Source organism: Grampus griseus, assembly GCF_964374135.1.
Source record: "Grampus griseus genome assembly, chromosome: 2".
NCBI lineage: Eukaryota > Metazoa > Chordata > Mammalia > Artiodactyla > Delphinidae > Grampus > Grampus griseus.
In genome coordinates this window covers 29,133,087-29,152,537 of record NC_139018.1, presented here as the reverse complement: position 1 = coordinate 29,152,537, position 19,451 = coordinate 29,133,087, and the positions used below count along the sequence as shown (strand labels likewise).

The following is a 19,451-nucleotide window of genomic DNA, read 5'->3' as shown; positions in this document are numbered from 1 at the left end:
TCTCTTCTGCCCCATCCACAGGCTGCAACAGTGTCGTCCAGCTCTTCGGGTCTCAATGGTCAGGGCAGGGGGTTAACTTCCAGAGATGTTTAATCGTCCAGGCAGTCAATATTTGGGAGTCTGTGATGGGCTGTGCACTGGGCGGAAGCTGCAAAAGAATGGGAGGACAACTGTATGCTGAAGTGAGGCCAGTGACAATGGAAACTGAGAGCCCTCCCATAGCTGTACATACAGGTGTCACAAGGTTACAGTGTGACAGCACTTTCCTTTCAGGGAAACGAAATGAAATGAAATAGTAGGGGAGAGTTCTCAGCCTATACAGAGCTTTCTTACCACCCTCTCTCCCCCGCTGTCTTGCAGCACTGGCCACCGTGCCGAGGGACCCTGGCAGGGAGTGCATCGACCAGCCGGAGCTGGCCAACTGTGATTTGATCCTGCAGGCCCGGCTCTGCGGCAATGAGTACTACTCCAGCTTCTGCTGTGCCAGCTGTTCCCGGGTCTAGCCTCCTGCTCAGCCCATCTGGCAGCAGGGATACAACTCACAGGGCTGGGAGAAGGGGAGACAGGCTCTCAGTCTCCCCTGTCTGGCTGGCAAAGGGAGTTCTCCTCCGGAGACACTGGCCTCTTCAAAGCTGCTCCGGCAGTTGAGCACCAGCGGCAGCCTCCCTCTGTAGTCCCAGCAGTGTTTGCTTCTCTGACGTACCACAAGCGCCTGCTGAGTTGTCAAGAAGAAGCATCTATTTGGATAAGGACATCCTTCACTTTACAACTTCCCTCTAAAATTTGTTACACAGGATCAGTTCACTGTGTTTTAAAGAAAGCCACCAGGGTTCTCACTTCATTTAAAGCTGTGTGGGGAGGTGTGTAATGATCTCAAAGTTAATACCTATCTTCTACGGGAACACTAACTCCTGTTGTGTCAGGGAAGCATACTTTGATAGAACTAGGTCTCATCTGGGGTCCAAACAGCGGTTCATTGCTCTAGCCTCTCTCGCCCTTCTAGGTAGTATAGCAACCAGCTTCAAATCCCATCTGTGCATATGGTCATTAATAGCATGATGTTTGTGAAAACTGTCGACGAAGTGGAATATAAATGAAAGGCCCAGTATAGGGATTTGGGATGAAACAGCAGCCACTGCATCATTATCTGAGTATGAAAGAACTAGAAAAGCGCCTTCCTTTCATCAAGAGGCTGGATGGAGCCTTCCTCCCGAGGCAGACATGCAAAGCCAAGCCGTGAGGATCGTCTCACACCTGCAGGGAGCAGGTGAGCCTGTTCGGTGCAGTGACCACCAAGGAGCCTCTCCTCCTCAAGCCAGTATGTCTGATGCAAAATACTTGCTGCCAGATAAAAAGCAGACTGTTGGGCTTCCCTGGTGGAGCAGTGGTTAAGGATCCGCCTGCCAATGCAGGGGACGCAGGTCTGAGCCCTGGTCCAGGAAGATCCCACATGCTGCAGAGCAACTAAGCCCGCGAGCCACAACTACTGAAGCCCGTGTGCCTAGAGCCCGTGCTCCGCGACAAGAGAAGCCACCGCAATGAGAAGCCCACGCACCGCAACAGAGAGTAGCCCCTGCTCGCTGCAACTAGAGAAAGCCTGTGTTGCAGCAACAAAGATCCAACTCAGCCAAAAATAAATAAGTAAATAAAACAAAAACACTATTATAAAAAACAGCACCAGCAGGATGGGGGGGAACCAATGGAGTGGAGGGCAATGTAATACAGGGAAGTGGTTTCAGAAATGGTTTGAGTTGGAAGAGGTCATTCTTCCTCTCTTGGAGCCTCTTAATTCCTTGCTGCTAAATCAAGAGGCCTGGTTTCAGTGAGTTTCCGAGTTTCTTTCCACTTTAACCTTCTACACATCCTCCAGAGGACTGGCTGGGCCTAGTAACAGAGGTTATTCTGGGACACAAGAAAGACAGGCATTACAGGGAAAGGTGACTTTTATTACCAACACACTGGCTGGAAAAGACAAACAGCTGCATCATGGGTGAGTGATACTTCTTCTTGGTCTACCTCTCATTCAACAAAAGAAATGTGGTGGCACAGGTCTTTTTTTCATTTTTAAAAAAATATTGAGGTGCATCCCTTTCCCTAACCATGGCTGGTTTTGCTGTAGAAATTGGAAAATAAGGGCTACCTTCTTGGACTTCCCCGTTCTTTAGTTAAACTAGTATTTGGCAAATTTGTGACACACTTCAGAAGGTAAGTTTGAGGTAGGTTAGTTCTTGGAACTAGTCACAGAGTAGTGGGGTAAGGTTAGAGGTGAGAGTAAAACTCAACCTAGACCGGTGGTTCTCAACCTTCTTCCATACTGGGAGCTTTTTAAAAAACTGAACCTGGGGTTCTACTCTCCAGAGATTTTGATTTAATTGGTCTGGAGTATGGGCCAGGCATGAGGATTTTAAAATCTCCCAGATGATTCTAATACGTATTCAAAGTTGGAAATCACTGCTCCAGCCCAGCTTCTCAGAATGTGAATCTCGTCACAATGCAGATCCTGACTAGGTCTGGGGTCGGCTGAGGTTCTGTATCTCTAACCAGCTGCCAGGTTGAAGTCTGCACTTTGAGCAAGAAGAATCTGACATCAGAGAGAGATGCGCTTAGGAACAACCAAAGCCTAAAGTGTGGATACAAATATGAATTTTAAGAATATACTAATCCCGGTGAAAGATTTTCTAGCCATCAACCTAGAAATCTGTGGCGGCAGTAGAATGGAGAGAGGACAAGACCAAAAAGAACCAAAACTCACTTGCTAATAAAGGGGAAAGAATAGCCCTTCATGGCCAAAAGCTTCTACCACGAACATTTATTTCTGTTAAAGCAGATTATAAATTCTCATCAGTACAAATATATATAACTTACATTTGATTGTAAGGCCAACGTTCAAAAGTAAAAATGAGATGGGATCTCACGTTGTTACCAGAGGTCAAGTGGCTGCAACTGGCAAATGGGATGTTCTGCTCACTGGGAGGGAGAGGGATGGACACACACACCCCCACATGCACACGCACAAGCAGTGCTAATAAAACTAGAACCTCCATCCCCACAAAACTCGTGGGAACAAAACTTACTTAAAGCAAAACCCACCAAGACCTACATGACAAACCAACACAGTAACCTGTGTTCCTGTCTATGGATATGATTATGTCATTGTCACCTTAGTGTTAAAGTAAAGGATTAACATAAGGAAACTGCAGCAATATATAGAAGAAAATACATATTCTCTATTTAGATTGATTCCATTAAAATAATGACATTAGAATTTCTTTATAGGTTTAAAACCAGGACAATACTGCTCACTCTTTATTTAAAACTACAACCTAGTTGACTATATTGGTCATAAGCATGATTGTTGTTGCAATGTGCTACTTACAGTAAATGATACCAAGTAAGCTAGGGATCCCGTCTGCAACTTCCAACCCTTCCTCTTTTTACTTCAATAGGCATAATGATAAATCAATCTTATGTACAATTTCTTACAGCTAACCCTTTACCTTTGGCAAGATTACTTACAACTCATACAACTTTTTAATAGTGAGAACTATTTAAAATATTCTAAATGCATAAAAATAAAGATTTTGGCTTTTTGATATATATTTATAATATTTATTCTTACTCAAAATGGAAGCTCAACTTTACCCCTAAAATATAGCTCTGCTGGGCGGCTCCTGATGTGCCCTCCTGGGAATTCTGGCAGCACAGCCTGCCTCTTGTCCCCAGCCCAAGCACAGGCCACCTTGTTTTTGATCTTTAAGACAGGCCAGTACTGAGGGAGGAGGCAGGTGAATGGCCTGAAAAACAAAGGGAGATCGTTTTGCTTCCCGTTGTGTTTTATATTCCAGTAAATGTGCTTTGAATACAGGTTCCTGTTCAGATACTTCTGCCTCTCTGTTGCCAGAGATTTGTGAGGGCCTGAGGGAGGAAGAGGGGGGCAGAGGGTAACATTTCCTTAAATTCTTTAGTCTAACTGCAAGACAGCTCTTCTCTAGGAATGGTTTTCTCCACTTTTTTCAATCACCCCTTCAGCACTCTATGCCTGGACATGCTCCTGGGGACCTTTGGGATTAGTGAAAAGCATACTGGTTGGGAACACAAAGTCCCCTTTGCTCCTTTGACCTCCACCCTCCGCCCTTGCCTAAGTACAGACAAAATACGTAAACCATAAGGACTGCTTAAAGTTCAATTTCAAAAGTCTTCTGTAAGTCACTGGAGAAAGGGTTGGTGGGGGAGGGGTTAGTACGCTGCTTGGACTTGCTTTCTAATGCGGCCCACTGGGCTTCGAAATGATCCACTGGGCAGGTGCCTGCAGGAACCTCTGTGTGCTTGTCTCCTGAGGCCAACCTGCCATCGTCTACACCATTGAAAGCTGCAGAACCGTTGAGGTGCTGAGCAGGAGGCTTAAAGAAGGGACTGGCAGTAGCACTGCTTGTCTCGTACTGAGGGAATGTCTGCTGCTTGACCAGGTTGGGAGACTGATGGGGTTGGGCAGCCTGAGGGTGGCCTGCAGTGCCAAACACGTTGGCAACCATCTGGGAGGGAGTGATGCCCACCACAGGCACATTAGGGGCTGGATAGGTCATCCCGTTAGCCACAGGATAGGACTGGGCAGGGACAAAGGCTGGCTGCAGGGGTGGGACCACACCCACTGGCACAGGCTGAGAGGTGAGGAATGCATTTCCTTGGAAAGGTGGCGCTGGCTGGGAGATGGCACTGGGTGGAGGAGGTTGGAGAACTGGCTGCAGAGGGGCAGCTGAGGCCTGGGGCTGCTGAGCCCGGACGCACTTGGACACCTCTTCCAACCAGCGGTCAGCCTCAGAGGGAGTGCGTCTGTGACCAGCCTGGAAGAGACCTGGAGAGACAGCACCAGAAGATTGACCCCACTCGGTCCCTGGAACCAACAAGAGGAAGAGAGGAGAGAATCAGAATTATTAGGGGCTTCTTTCTTCACTGGATAATCTTGGCTATTTGAATGAGCCTAACGTAGAACAAGCCCCCCAGTGGGATATTCTGTGGTTTTGGTAGGTGGGAGGAAAGTCTCTATTACCAGGTTTTGTGGTAGGACAGGGAGAACCCATGAGACCATGTGGCTACCTCAGCCACACTGAGGAGCTGCTAGATATGGCTCAACTGCATCGAACCAAGGCTGCTGGCTGGCATCAGAACCCGTCCCCACCGTTGCTGTGGCCTGCACATACTCTAAAGGGCCTGAGGTAATTTACCTTCTGCTCTAACAGAATGAAAAGAAAATAACCAGCGACTTGGTGCCGTACTTTGTGGCCCCTTCCTGGCTTCCAGACATATGTTGTCTTCCTGGTGAACTGCCTTTAATGTTATTAAGTTTTTTTAAAATGTTCATTACAGAAAAACTAGAAAATATAGAAAAGCAAATACAAGGTGCTTTTTGCAGCCTTTTTTGTAGGCCTGCCATTGTAAGAGGCAGAGTCGTCTCTTCCTGCAGGCATGGCCACGGATCTGCATCCAGGGACAGGCTCTCTGGAGGTGGGGCCCAGGAATCTGGGTATTACGGAGCTCTATGGGTGGTTCTATGGTCCTAAGAACTATCAACCTAACCTCTTTAGTTCCTCTCTGAAGGAACCATCCTTTCTTTTCGTCTTTTTTTAACTGGAGTACTGTTGCTTTACAGTGCTGTGTCATTTTCTGCTGTACAGCAAAGTGAATCAGCCATACGTATACATATATCCCCTCTTTTTGGATTTCCTTCCCATTTAGGTCACCACAGAGCACTGAGTAGAGTTCCCTGTGCTATATGGTAGGTTCTCATTAGTTACCGACTTTATACATAGTAGTAAATATGTGTCAATCCCTATCTCCCCATTCATCCCCTTGCCCCCTTGGTATCCATATGTTTGTTCTCTATGTCTGTGACACCATCCTTTCTTAGTAGTAGTTTATTTCCAAGAGGGATCATACTTTTCCTAAAAGGACTCCTCCCTGGTTCCCACTCAGCTAAATGGCTGATTTTTGAACAAGGGTCACTTATCTGATCCCAGAATCCTCACCATCATCTGTGGTCACCTTACCCGAATGTGTGGCTGCAATTCCCTTGTTAGCAGCATCAGGGGCATAGGCCCAAGGGTTGGTTTCACGCACAGGCATTGCTACGGGTGCTAGAGCAGTATGGGCTGGCTTAGCAGCAAGCACATGGAAGGCTGAGTCAGTGCCATTAGCTACAATGGGAGCAGACAACACCAATGTAGTTAAATTCATGCAAGGTGTACAGGTGGCCCCTTGGAGCTGGGTCAGTCAGGTCAATGTGCAATACTGGTGGAACACATAAAACAGAAAAGTTGGTGTTGGGATAACCATGCCATTTGCAATGGATACACAAACCTTTTGGCAAAGAGGGAATTAGAGGATGTAATTAAAATGGGTGTACTGATAAAGCTGTATGACTCTTTTAGGAAAATACGTGTATGGAGAGAGAGGAAATGAAGACTAGAAAAACAATTTCAAATTAAGTTGAACAGAGCTGCTTTGTATTACAAGCAGGAAAAAGTCTAACTATTCTAAGATACAGCTTAGCCTTCGGCATAATGATATAGACAAAGTATTTTCTTCTCCTACCACTATTCCAAAAGATCAAATTATGCCAACAATAACAACAATGGTTAAATACAATAAGTCCTTATTATGTGCTAGGCACTATGCTAATAGTACTTTAGTGTGCATCATCTCAATTAATTCTCTCAAAACCCCCATATTACAGATGAGAAAAATCAAACTTGGTATATGTTTTCATATGCTTAATAATTTTTTAATTTGCTATAGAATTAATTTCATCTTTTTTAAAGGTTTTTTTCCCCTCAGTAATGTTTGTAATATCTCAAGGCACCTACTGTTCTTTCCTGTCTCCCTTTATTAAAATCTCCTAACCCGTGCTCCTTTACTCCAGACATCTATTCCATCACTTTCTATTCCTTAGCCTAGCTCTCTATATTTCATATGGAACAGACAAGCAGGCACCTTCTCCTGCCCTCCACCAATCAGTCCCTCTTTAAGACTCAGCGACTATGCTTATGGCATTGGTATGATTTACCCAGGGCTTGCCTAAAAGACTAGCTTATCCACACACTGAGATTCCCTTAAAGGCAGGGAAAGGACTATATTCTATTCAGTTTTGTATACCCACTGCCCTGTAAATAGGCACAGAGTAAGTAGACTGTAACAGGAAGTATATTCAGAAAGACCTGGGTTTAAATCCTGGCTGTGTGATTTGGGCAATTTACTTAACCTCTGTGAGCCTCATTTTCTGTATCTGTGATGCCTACCTCAAAGGGTTGTTGTGAGGATTAAATGAGATGAAAAAATGTATGTCCTTACCATGATGTATGTGGTGGACACTGTGCTAAGTGCCCAATAAACTGTGCCTATTATTATTGGTAGTATAAATATTTGTTAGATGAAATGAAAAGCCACTTGGTGCATATGACTATTAAGGTTTTTTTTTTTTTTTTTAAAGAGACTCCCTCCTACAGGAAAAGCATGTTGTAGCTTTTCAATAAGAGCAGGCAAAAAATGTCTCCACAGAAAAACTTTTTCTGAGCTCTCTCCCAAAAGAAATGAAGAAAGATCAACTACAGGAGCTCAAATTCTAAAAGTCTGTAATTTAAGTTATATAGACTCTTTGCTGACCTTTGAGTCAATACCAACTATTAATTCAGTATCTCTGAAAACAACAACTTTTACTAATTCTTCAATGCCACAAAGGCTAATTTTAGGATACTTGTTATGGAAAATGAAGTGAACTGAAGTACCTTTTTCTTTATGGGCCTCTTGTGACAGGGTAGAGACTAGATGGGTCCAGTCTTGGCACCACTGATAATTTGGTCCAGATTGTTCTTTGTTGTGAGGGTGGCTATTCAGTGTGGCAGTAAACAACACTGAAGGATGTTTACTGCCATGCCTGGCCTCTACCAGGATGTCAACAGTAAGCACCTGCTACCACATTGTGAAACCCAAAAAATGTCTCCAGATAATGGATACCGAATTTTCCCTGAGGGGTCAAAATCACCCCAGGTTGAGAACCACTGTGCTAAAGAAAGCATAAGGCTAGAACCAACTCTGATGACTGCTGTTTCTGGAGAAATGGCTGGATACTCTGACTCTTAACAGTTAAGTAGCAAATAAAGCAGTGGGTTGGGACTATAGATGCTCCTGATAGAATGGGATGAAAGACAGGTAGGTACGTGCAAAATGACAAATGCAGACATCTCAGGAAACAGGAAGGGGAACAAAGCACAAAGACACTGTCAAATAGGGAAATTTAACGATTCCGAGATAATATCAAACAGGGAAATTAGTGGGTATGACCAGGTCTTGGGAAGCTCAGAATGCCAACTTACAGTTAGTGAGCAGTGTCATAAAAGTACTAGTTTCAAAGAGAACAGGTGAGCAGGCTAAGTGGGCACCAACCTTGAAAGGCAGGAGACTGTGGTGCCACCACTGTCACTGGTTTGGTCATTGGGGCGGATGAAAAGGGATCCTCGGAGGGTGTGCTGAAGGCATTGGTGATCTGTGAGCACAGGGAGCTGATACTCTCCGCTTCCCCTTCTACCTCTGGCACTGCAAGACAAACAGAAGATGGCTCCAGACAGCAAAATGGAACGATCCTGAAACAGAACAGCATCACACAAGGTGGCATTTTATACTGAATCTTTTATTTGTGGAAGGAAAAGACTCAACTGTCAGGTGGGGATATAAAAGCAGCTTCAAAAAATTTCCTGACCACTATTCACTGGCTTTTCACATGAGAAGGTATAAAATGATAACAATTCCTGTACTAAGGTCTATCTTCCTCCCTTGCAAATCCCCAGATTTCCTTATTTCCTCTCCTGTGTGACACTGTTGAGAACTTGCTGTTCTCTTTTTGTGCCAAGATGTCCAGTCAGTAAGATCAACCTGTTTGTCTTCCGACCAGGTCCCAAGGCTGTGGTCTGAGTTAAGTTCTGCAACCTTCCAGTGACTCTTGTCAAAAACTGGGTTAAAGTCAGGTGCACCAGTGGGTGCTCAGTCCTTTTCTCTGTAATAAACTACGACAGTGTGATCACTCTCATTCTTCTCCAAAGTACCAAGTACCTGAGCTGTGATAACATGAAAAAGTGAACTGAGGTCCAGGACTCCAGAGGCTTTGTTCTTAACATTGACTCTAGGGGGCTTCCCTGGTGGCGCAGTGGTTAAGAATCCGCCTGCCAACGCAGGGGACACGGATTTGAGCCCTGGTCTGGGAAGATCCCACATGCCATGGAGCAACTAAGCCCGTGCGCCACAACTACTGAACCTGCGCTCTAGAGCCCCTGAGCCACATCTACTGAACCCGTGTACCACAACTACTGAAGCCCATGCACCTAGAGCCCGTGCTCCGCCACAAGAGAAGCCACCACAATGACAGGCCTGCGCACTTCAACAAAGAGTAGCCCCTGCTTGCCGCAACTAGAGAAAGCCCGCATGCAGCAATGAAGACCCAACACAGCCAAAAATAAACAAACAAACAAAACAAAACAAAAAAATTGACACTGGGATACTTCTGTGTCACAGAGGAAGCTAATTGTATGTGCTGAACCTCTGTTTGCTCAACTGTGGAAAGAGAATAATCGTTTTTTTTTCCCATCTGCTCCAGAGGGAGACTGAAAATGAGGTACCTGAAGCATCTGGAGTTTCAGTTTTTACAGGAGTTGAGAGGTGAAAAGACCCTCAGTAACCATCTAGTTTAACTGTTCTTTAGGCTGAGTTTTATCCATCAAAGAACTTAACTCTCTGTACTTTTGTACCACCAGCGGTGGGAGTGCCCTACTGAGACAGAGCTTCCTCAGATTCTGTTATAGCACCAGCTCAACATGTCTCAGAGTGAAGTAAAATAGGGCCCAATAAAAGCGCTGACCAGATCTGACACTTCAGCTCCGGATCTTATGATGAGGATAGAGCTACCAGGGCTGGCTCAGCTGTACACAGGCCACACAAAGGCCTGTGTGGCAGTTCTGAAAGGTAATGAATATGTGTGAGCAATCCCACTGTCTCTGATGAACAACAGATCTTAGATTTATGCAGGAGACCCGTTTAGAGTTTCCTCCCTATGGAGCCAACCAGCCACAAGGACATTGAGAACTTATCCATTTCTTCTGGTACATCTGACAGTAATGCTATTTAACTGGATGTGTTTCCAAAGCCTTTTAAATTAATTCCCTGCTGGGTCCCAAATGGCAGAATAAGAATGGAAACTTGAGACCCTTGATGTTTGGAAGCAGGTACACTTTCATCAGGACAAATCACAAACCTTGCAGCTCAGGCTGGGAATTCCCATCATGGCTCTGTTACCTATTTGTCGAAGAGAAATGAATGACTCACGTCCCTCTCCATGAATCTCCATTTTCTTCCAATGGGAAATGATACAAGATATGTAACCACCAACCAGCCTCAGAAAGAGGGGTGGCTAGTTTGATGGGATCAGTGACTCCACTGGAAGTGATGGTAACGCTTCAGTGCCAGAGCACCCAGTGAGTTAGGTGGATGCTGCATTACCTGCATTTTTTATGGGGAAATCAGTCTTCCTCTGCATAGTGGAAGGCAACTCGTTGATGCGCAGGGATAGCTGGCGTTTAAAGGGTGACATCTTCTGGCTAAGAGCAGGAAATCCTCGGAAAGAGCCTTGGCGAGCAAGTTGTTCAATTGGTGCGTGCCGGCGTGGGATGGCGTGAGGATTGTTCATCTCCAGAGAGGCAGTAGCATCCGAAGTGGGAGAGGTGGGAGAGGATGGGGATGGGGCAGTGTTGCCAGGGGCCACTGATGAACCAACAACTGTCTTATCTGTTTCAGCTCAAGAAAGTCAAGAGAAAGAGGACCTTAGCAATGTCTTCAAATAATTTGAGCTTATATTGCTGAGGAACTCAAAAACTCTTCTAGGTCTTTTTACCCATCTCCTTCACCATGTCTCTTAAAAGACAGGTTAGAAGTGGGGCTCAGATCTATTTTTCAGACAAATAAAACGTTTAGTAACCTACTACATGTCACATGGTATATCTACTAAGACAAAAATATTAGATCTTTTATTCCCATGCAGTGATTAAGACTCTGAACAAGATTAAACAAAACAAAACAAAACAAAACTACCTATCAACTCCTAGCAAAAGGTCCTTTAAAGAATGATGGTTCACAGTGTTCAATATTTGTTTGCTTTTTTGTTTGGGGGAGAGGATTTAGGAGTGGCAGAGTCAGAAAGGTCTAAATAAGCGTAAGTTTGATTAGATGTTAAAGAATGTCATAAAGCAGACATGGACATTAGGCATTTGTGGCTCATTTGAATAAAAGCATACAGAAGTAAAATTTTAAATTGGAGTAAACATGAATACAAGACTGTTTCCATGTGAGTACCCACTGTGTCCCATTCTGATTGTGGTAAGTCTCTACTCCCCTCCCCTCACAATCCTCTGCAGATGCTAGGACTCAACCATTTTGGCAGTTGCTGTGTGTATCAAAAAGTATTCTTCGGTGGTATTAAAGAATATGCATCCAGTCTGAAAATCACTGAAGCATACTACATAACAGGTATACATACTACATTTCCTAATTAAAATAGCATGGCGTTTCTTTATTCTTTGGTATCCTGGCACAAATGTTTATAAGAAATGAAAAAAAAATCACAATCAATAATTTAATTTCAAATAAAAATATGTATCCTTTTTTTGGCTTAAAAATTAGAGCTGTTTGGGTCAGTATTAATGAAGTTACCTAAAACGGCTGGTTTAGAATTGAAAGAATATAGTAAAAAAATTAGCAAAATTATATTTATATTTAAACCGAACTGTTTAATTCCAAAATATTCCTTGTTGGTTTCAGTCCTAGTTATACACAAGAATGCAAAGCATTCTCCCTAAGCCCTATCACTCAGTTCTAAAACACACTTGACTCAACAGCCTCCTGAGTGACTTGAATGCTTGTACAGGCATTTCTGCTATGCTGCTATGGGTACCTGGAAAAAAAAAAACACATTCTGCAAAACCACACACTAAAATTAATGGGGCTATGGAAAAAAGACGGGCCAGCATCTCAAAATCTGTGGACTTTTTTCACAAAAGCACTGAAACAACAGTAATAATCTAATAAGAAGAGTATCACCGAGAAATTTCTGCCTGCATTTATACCCAGCATCACCATCAGTGGGTCCTCTGCAGCCTAAACCTGGGACTTGTACTTCTTCCTTTAAAATGTAGGTCCTTGATAGCATTTGCTTCTCACAGACATCAGATGCATCAGAATTTAAAAATCTGTTCGAGGATGCAGGTTTTCCCAATTTTGTTTTTGAATGTCTTTGCAGCTTCTTCAACTACACTCTCAGCTTCCCCAGTAGTTTAACATAATGGGAAGAGTAAACACTTTGAAGCCACTAAACAAGCCACTCTAAAGGAAAGGACTCTGTTTAGATTTTCAGCTTTGTTCTTAAGGTCTTCATATATTGCTAAGAGTTCTCCTTGACTGAAAAAGTTTGCCCCTGATAGCTTCCAAATACTAACCTGTTGGGAAAAACTGTTTAAATAAACACACATTGTAGTAGAACAGATTGTACCTTTCTTAGCATCTTGGATTTGTTTCATAATCTCCTCTCTTTCTGCTTGCTCAGTGGCTGTCGTGACACGGAATGATCCTTCTCTTGTGAAAGTGGTCCGACTGGCATCGAAAGTAGCAGTCACTCCACATTCCTTTTCCCGCTTCTGCTTACGTTCTAAACAGGCTGCAAAAGCACAGCCCACTGCGTGGCTCAGCCTTTCACCCTGTATGTAACAGAAGGTTTAAAAAACCTTTTTAGAGTTATGGTGTCAAAAATTACAAATTAGCTTGGACCACAAAATAAGTCTGTTTCCACACAGGCAAAATGTTAGGAACTCCAGCTTAAAATTAGATTTTAGTATATTAATACGCCAAATTAATCTAAATGAATTATTACCTTAGGTAATGCTTATCATCCTTTACTGTAGTAGGCATTGGGTAAAGCGACCATCGGTAAGCGGTGTTTTCTGAGCAGCCACCAATACTTCCTTATTAGTCAGGTCCCTCTGTCACTCACATTAACTCTGGTCACCAGCTTAGAAGACACTGCTCAAGGTTCCAAGCACTAAGTCTTGACACACAAACCTCTATTTACCATTTAGGGGAATAGTAGGAATATTTACCAAGCATTTCTAAGAAACCACTGGAAAGGCAGGGTTTATTTCAGAGCTTAAATATACTATCAACATGTCTAGGAACAAAAGGCGCAAACTTAAAACTTCACATAAATAAATACAACTGCAGCGATGAGAAGCAATCAGGCAAAGGAAAGCTTAGCTTTCTCAGTCTTTCTGAATGCTCCTCCCCTGCCCCATCTGGGCCCTCAGTGCTTGTAGGCTCTCTCCCATAACTTCCCTGTCTTCTTCTAGCTCTCTCAAACCCCAACTCTACCTCCCAACCACACACAGGCAAAAGTAAAAGCATGTTTTCACTCACATTTTCTACTTATAAAGGAATTAAACAGATAAACCTGAATTTTTTGTGTGTGGGAGGGGAGGAAGGCTTATGTAAACTAAATATTGTTTTAAAGATACACTGGATTACCTAGAGTAAATTTAATAGATTTGGTGGGTTACTTTTTACCAGGGTTATCTGTATTTTAAACTATATCCCTAATTGTGGAATAAAAAAGTTAGGGATGATATAATAACTGTTGGCGTCTTTAACAGCGAGAAGAAAATCTGAGAACAGGGAAACCTTTGTGGAGTTTCCAAAATCATACCATGTAAGCAGCTGCTCCTACATATCGCTCTGAGTAAGTAATTTCACTGCATCTTATACGCCAATATCAGATATCATAAGGGGAGGTAAATGTCTGAAATGCTTTTGTCCCTAAGATTTCACATGACTGCTTATTTAAAGACTGACAGACTCACTCTTTATGAATCTGCGTGAGTTTCTATCTAACTTCTTAGTAGGATGATACAAGGGTAGGCATTGAAGGGTGAAATAGGAGAGAGGACCGAAAGAATTTTAGAACCCGTGTGCGTTTGAACACAGCTCTATTACAAGGACAGAACTATAGGCCAAGGAAACTTATTATTTCTGCGAGGCCTTATGACAGAAGTTCTTGAAGTGGAGCAGTTACCACGGGCCAGACCCTATGCTATAAGTGTTTATACTTGTTACCAAATTTAGTCCCCACAACTGTTATCTCCATCTTATAGAAGTGGATACTAAGACTTAGAAAATGTTAAATAACCTGCCCCAAAACCCACAGTTAGTAAGAACCAGAAAGAGGAACTGAACCCATATCTGATTCAGAGCTTGAGCTCCTAATATTTGTTTATACAACTGCTTTTTAAAAAGTTTTTGGTCAATATTAGAATATGGCCACCACTTCCCTTCCAGGTTAAACCTTAGCAAGAGTTCATCGAGTTGTAGTCATGAATTGCTACAACTGCCTTATTCTGTCTGGATGTTTAAAAACTCAAATATTACACACTCAACGCTATATTATAATGAAGATCATCATCATCTAAGAGTCTTGTCTTTCATATCAGAATTTTGGGTAATTTAGATGAAGAATGATAGATTCGATTATTCCCTACTTTTTAAAATTAATTAATTTTATTTATTTTTGGCTGCATTGTGTCTTCGTTGCTGCACACGGGCTTTTTCTAGTTGTGGCAAGCAGGGGCCACTCTTCGTGGAGGTGCACAGGCTTCTCATTGTGGCGGCTTCTCTTGTTGCAGAGCACGGGCTCTAGGCGCGTGGGCTCAGTAGTTGTGGCTCACAGGCTCTATAGCGCAGGGTCAGTAGTTGTGGCACACGGGCTTAGCTGCTCCGTGGCATGTGGGACCTTCCTGGACCAGGGCTTGAACCCGTGTCCCCTGCATTGGTAGGCGGATTCTTAACCACTGCGCCACCAGGGAAGTCCCTATTCTCTACTTTTAAAGAAAACCAAAATTTCTACTATGTAGCAATTTCTAGCATAGTTCACTGTACCATAATTTAGTATTTCTATTTTTTTAATTGAAAATATACTCCCACTCAGTTCTTGTGGTAGTCACTTTGTAAATGAATTTATAAGTGCCTTTCAAATGCCAGTATCTTCTACCCAGATGAATTAGCAAACAAATGCATGTAAGGATCTTGAAAATAGTTCTAATAATGATGTTTCAAATAAAGATTAGCAGCCACCATCACCAGAGAACTTTTACTTTCCTTTAATGACCTTGGACCTCAGCCAATCATCTTGCTCTGTGAGTGGTAGGGTTATACCAAGAGTGTGAATTACTTGAATAAAAGGAGTGAAAGCAGGCTAGTTTAGGCACTTCCAAGTGCTGTAACAGCACGTACTTGTTAAAAATGTAGTGGATACGGTATTTGTTTTTCTCTTTCTGATTTACTTCACTCTGTATGACAGACTCTAGGTCCATCCATCTCACTACAAATAACTCAATTTCGTTTCTTTTTTATGGCTGAGTAATATTCCATTGTATATACGTGGCACATCTTCTTTATCCATTCATCTGTTGATGGACACTTAGGTTGCTTCCATGTCCTGGCTATTGTAAATAGAGCTGCAATGAACATATTGGTACATGACTCTTTTTGAATTATGGTTTTCTCAGGGTATATGCCCATACCATATGCTAACACATATATATGGAATCTAAGGAAAAAAAAAACAACAAAAAAGGTCATGAAGAACCTAGGGGCAAGATGGGAATAAAGACACAGACCTACTAGAGAATGGACTTGAGGATATGGGGAGGGGGAAGGGTAAGCTGTGACAAAGTGAGAGAGTGGCATGGACATATATACCCTAACAAATGTTAAATAGATAGCTAGTGGGAAGCCGCATAGCACAGGGAGATCAGCTTGGTGCTTTGTTACCACCTAGAGGGGTGGGATAGGGGAGGGTGGGAGGGAAGGAGATGCAAGAGGGAAGAGATATGGGAACATATGTATATGTGTAAGTGATTCACTTTGTTATAAAGCAGAAACTAATGCACCATTGTAAAGCAATTATACTCCAATAAAGATGTTAAAAAAAAAAATGTAGTGGAAACTGTTTGGCTGAGCCAGCCCAGAAGGAGCTTGGTGACTGAGGCTAGTCATGATGAAATCCATGCTATTGGACTCACCGTGTCCTTGACAGCCATGAAGCAGTGACAGATCCAGCGCCGAGTTGTGCCATCACGACATATGTAAGAGAAGGCCCTATCAAAGTTCCTATCTGGGGCACAGAAGGAAACTTTTTCTATTGTCTGGTCAACTATGAGGTCCTGGAAAAAAGGAAAACACAAAGGAATAGAGGACTTATGAGGTTAATCAAGTTTCTCAGAAGAAACACAGGATGTTCATTTCACAACACAGAATCTCTACATCTAATGCATCAAGGCTATAGAATAGCTGGATCTGAGCCAGAAGTCTGAATACTAAGAATTTGACCTAGGAGAAATCCCAAGAGGCACTTTCCCCAGATGCCTCCCTCACTTCATCTTCATATATATAATATATGCCTGCTGATTCTAGTTTTATGATTGTAAATTCCATGTTCAATTTTACAATATATGTAAATCAATTTAATCCAATTTCCATATAACTTACATTCAAATAACATCATTTCCAGAACAGCTCTATGTATTTATTAACTTACTGATTATTTAATTTTGAGTATGACTCTCTATGTTTATATACTTGCTAAATGACATCATATACACATAGTATAAACATTGCACAAAATGTTTTTTAAAATCTTGACACTCTTTGGCTCTTCTGTGTGATATTCCAGTCACCTAAAATCCCTAGATGCTGAGATGGGGGCTGTAAGTGCTAAAACATGCAAACAAAATGGCTTTTATACAGCATAACTATAAGGATTCCTATTGCTCCACAAACTTGCCAGTCAATTCTTTAAAGTTCTGCAATGCTGGTGGCTCATTATAATTTTATTTTGCATAACCTTGATTACTATGAATTTCCTCTTCAGCAAAGTAATTCAAGTATTTTGGATTATCTGTCATTTTTCTTCTGATATGTAGGAGTTATTTATATATTCTAAATATGAGCCCTTCATTTGTTATACATATTGCAAAATTTCTTTTCTGCTCATAATGGGTCCCAGGATGACAAGTCATCAATTACTATTATCACTCAATGTGGGAAGAAGTAAATTAATTAATTCCAGTGTTATAAGTAACCAACAGGGGGCAACATCACTTTCTAACTATCGTGTAAAGCAACTAAAAATATAGCCTCCACATACAACAAATTTCACCCAAAGCACTAATGAAAACTACACAAAATAAGCTAATTAAAATGATAGTTATTTCCAATTGTAATGTACTTGAGACTACCACTTCTCTTGAACTTAAAAAAAAAAAGAAAAGCCTTACTGAAAAGAACTAAAATGTAGCTAAATTAAATCACTTACAATATATCAGGCAAGCTACCCATGAAAACTGTTCTTTACCTGACAGACTTTCTCCTCCTTCCAGTGACACCTGAGGGTTATTTTTCTTTTTTCTTTTTTTTTTTTGAAAATTGCCTTCTTGTTAAAATTTCTCCAGATTTAGGTCTCTTAAAAAGTTCGAATTAATGATTAAATGTACTTATATAAATAACACCTTATGCTAAGGGCAGAGTCTATGTCTATCCTTATTTAGGCATGTAGGATCACTTTCTTTCAAATGCAAAGTGCTACATATTATTTGAGATACTGTGTGTATTCTAAATAAATGTTAACCAAATGAGCAATTTACTAGTCCTTAAGATTTCACTTAAATTGAGTCTTCAGTTAAATAGTAGGTTAATCAGTTCAAATATCACTTTCTAAAAATAGTGTTTTAAGGAACAAGAAGAAATTTTAGATATGGTCTATCAACTTTTTTTTTTAATTTTTAACTGTGATATCAATAAAAGGTCCATCATTTTTCACATCGTATTTGTGGGTCAATAAAAGGTCCATCATTTTTCACATCGTATTTGTGGGGTTAAAGTTTTTTAACGTGTCAGAACAAAAACAGAACTCAGATCTTAACATTAAATGCTAATACACCGTAGGCTAAACATGCTGTGTCATGTAGACCAAAATGTTGAGAGAATTCTCTTCTGTTTTTCGTAAGGTAAATGAGTAACTAAATTGGTTTTTCTGAACATTAACTAGTCTCTCCAAAGATCGTTCTTTGGACAAAGTGGAAGGATACAGAGTGACTACAACAGCTTAATGGCATTATATTTGATCATAGGGATAAAAAACATATGAGCAGTAACATTTAAGCTTATGAAAGTTTTACCTTAGTTTTTTCATCCACAACTCTGAGTCCATCTGCCGATACCCACAGGACTGCCTTAACTGCTTTCTTTCCAGTCTTTTAAGAGAAACCAAAAAGGAAGGGAGACACACACATATATAATATTAAAAAATAGTCATCTCCCTAGAAAACACTGACTTCTGCCTTCCAAAAGTCACAAGTACAGATGGAGTCAAGTTCAGGAGGGCTGCCAAAGCTAGATACTCAAACCAAACTGCAGAAACATTCAAGAAAAAATAAGCCAAAGCCATTATTTTAGAAACACAATGCAAAATAATGAGATAAAATTAAGTAAAGGGTAAGGGGGACAAATGGAATAAAAACCAATATATCACATTCTGTAAAGGGCAAAGAATAAGTAGATTCTTCACTCATTTCAAAACTCAACCACGAAAACCAAGAGTTAGATAAATATTAAATACATAAGGAGTTACACCACAAGTAGCTTCTACAAGTGCATTTTGAGTAGAAAGTAATACGTAAGTCTAAAATGAGATGCTGGCCATGCTACTATCCTTTGGCCCCAATGTGTACAGCAGGACCCTTGGTCACCTGAAACTTTCATATTAAAAACCCAAGAAGTCTTCATTATTCCTTTAACAATCTTTAAAAACCATTATTTCTTCTCTCAGGATTAACACAGAACTGGTTTAGTTTGTAATTTGACATTAAATGCATGGAGACATTTTGGGGACATAGGAGAATTAAAAAACTGTTGGAAAAATATTGTCATTATAACATGAATTCTTTTTACTGGCTGAGAAAAGACTTTTGGCACACAAGAATCACATGAGAACAAGCTGATGTATGATTTCTCCTGTGATGGAATGAAAATGGGACAGTGGGAATTTGTAATAGTAATTTAAATAGCTTCCTTTCTTTTTAACTGCTCCAAAGATACAAGCAAAATAAAAAGCAAAGTGAAGGCTGAGAATAGGTATCAGAACATCATAAAAAGTATAGATCAAAAGGAATCTGGTACTAAAGGTTGGAACAGCAGCCTCTAGAAGGAACAAAGGAAGATAAAGAAATGTCTACCATTCTTCACTATACATGTCCAAGCCCAGCACTCCTCAATAAGGCATGGCCTTATTTAAGTGAACTGTATAATCCACTCTGGGCTCC

At 41.5% G+C, this 19,451-nt stretch overlaps 2 protein-coding genes across 4 annotated transcripts in view; one reads left to right on the top strand and one right to left on the bottom strand.

Annotated features, from left to right (window-relative positions):
• The window catches only part of PAPLN (papilin, proteoglycan like sulfated glycoprotein), a gene marked incomplete at its 3' end in the record, with an annotated part of 33,871 nt that extends 33,368 nt beyond the window's left edge, over positions 1 to 503 (top strand). Inside the window, exon 27 of the mRNA XM_082649360.1 lies at positions 361 to 503. Coding sequence (XP_082505486.1) covers positions 361 to 503 — 143 coding nt within the window. The remainder of the gene's footprint in view (positions 1 to 360) is intronic.
• A 2,291-nt stretch (positions 504 to 2,794) lies between these two features.
• NUMB (NUMB endocytic adaptor protein) overlaps positions 2,795 to 19,451 on the bottom strand; it is a 188,188-nt gene continuing 171,531 nt past the window's right edge. For 2 of the 3 annotated variants that reach the window (XM_082647389.1, XM_082647390.1), the window contains 6 exons: positions 18,309 to 18,383; positions 16,155 to 16,295; positions 12,581 to 12,785; positions 10,540 to 10,833; positions 8,437 to 8,586; positions 2,795 to 4,891 (listed from right to left, as the gene is read on the bottom strand). In XM_082647389.1, the coding sequence (XP_082503515.1) occupies positions 4,176 to 4,891; positions 8,437 to 8,586; positions 10,540 to 10,833; positions 12,581 to 12,785; positions 16,155 to 16,295; positions 18,309 to 18,383 (1,581 nt within the window). In that variant the 3' untranslated portion in view covers positions 2,795 to 4,175. Of the gene's footprint in view, positions 4,892 to 6,044; positions 6,192 to 8,436; positions 8,587 to 10,539; positions 10,834 to 12,580; positions 12,786 to 16,154; positions 16,296 to 18,308; positions 18,384 to 19,451 lie in introns of all 3 variants that reach the window. The other variant, XM_082647388.1, reaches the window with a different exon arrangement.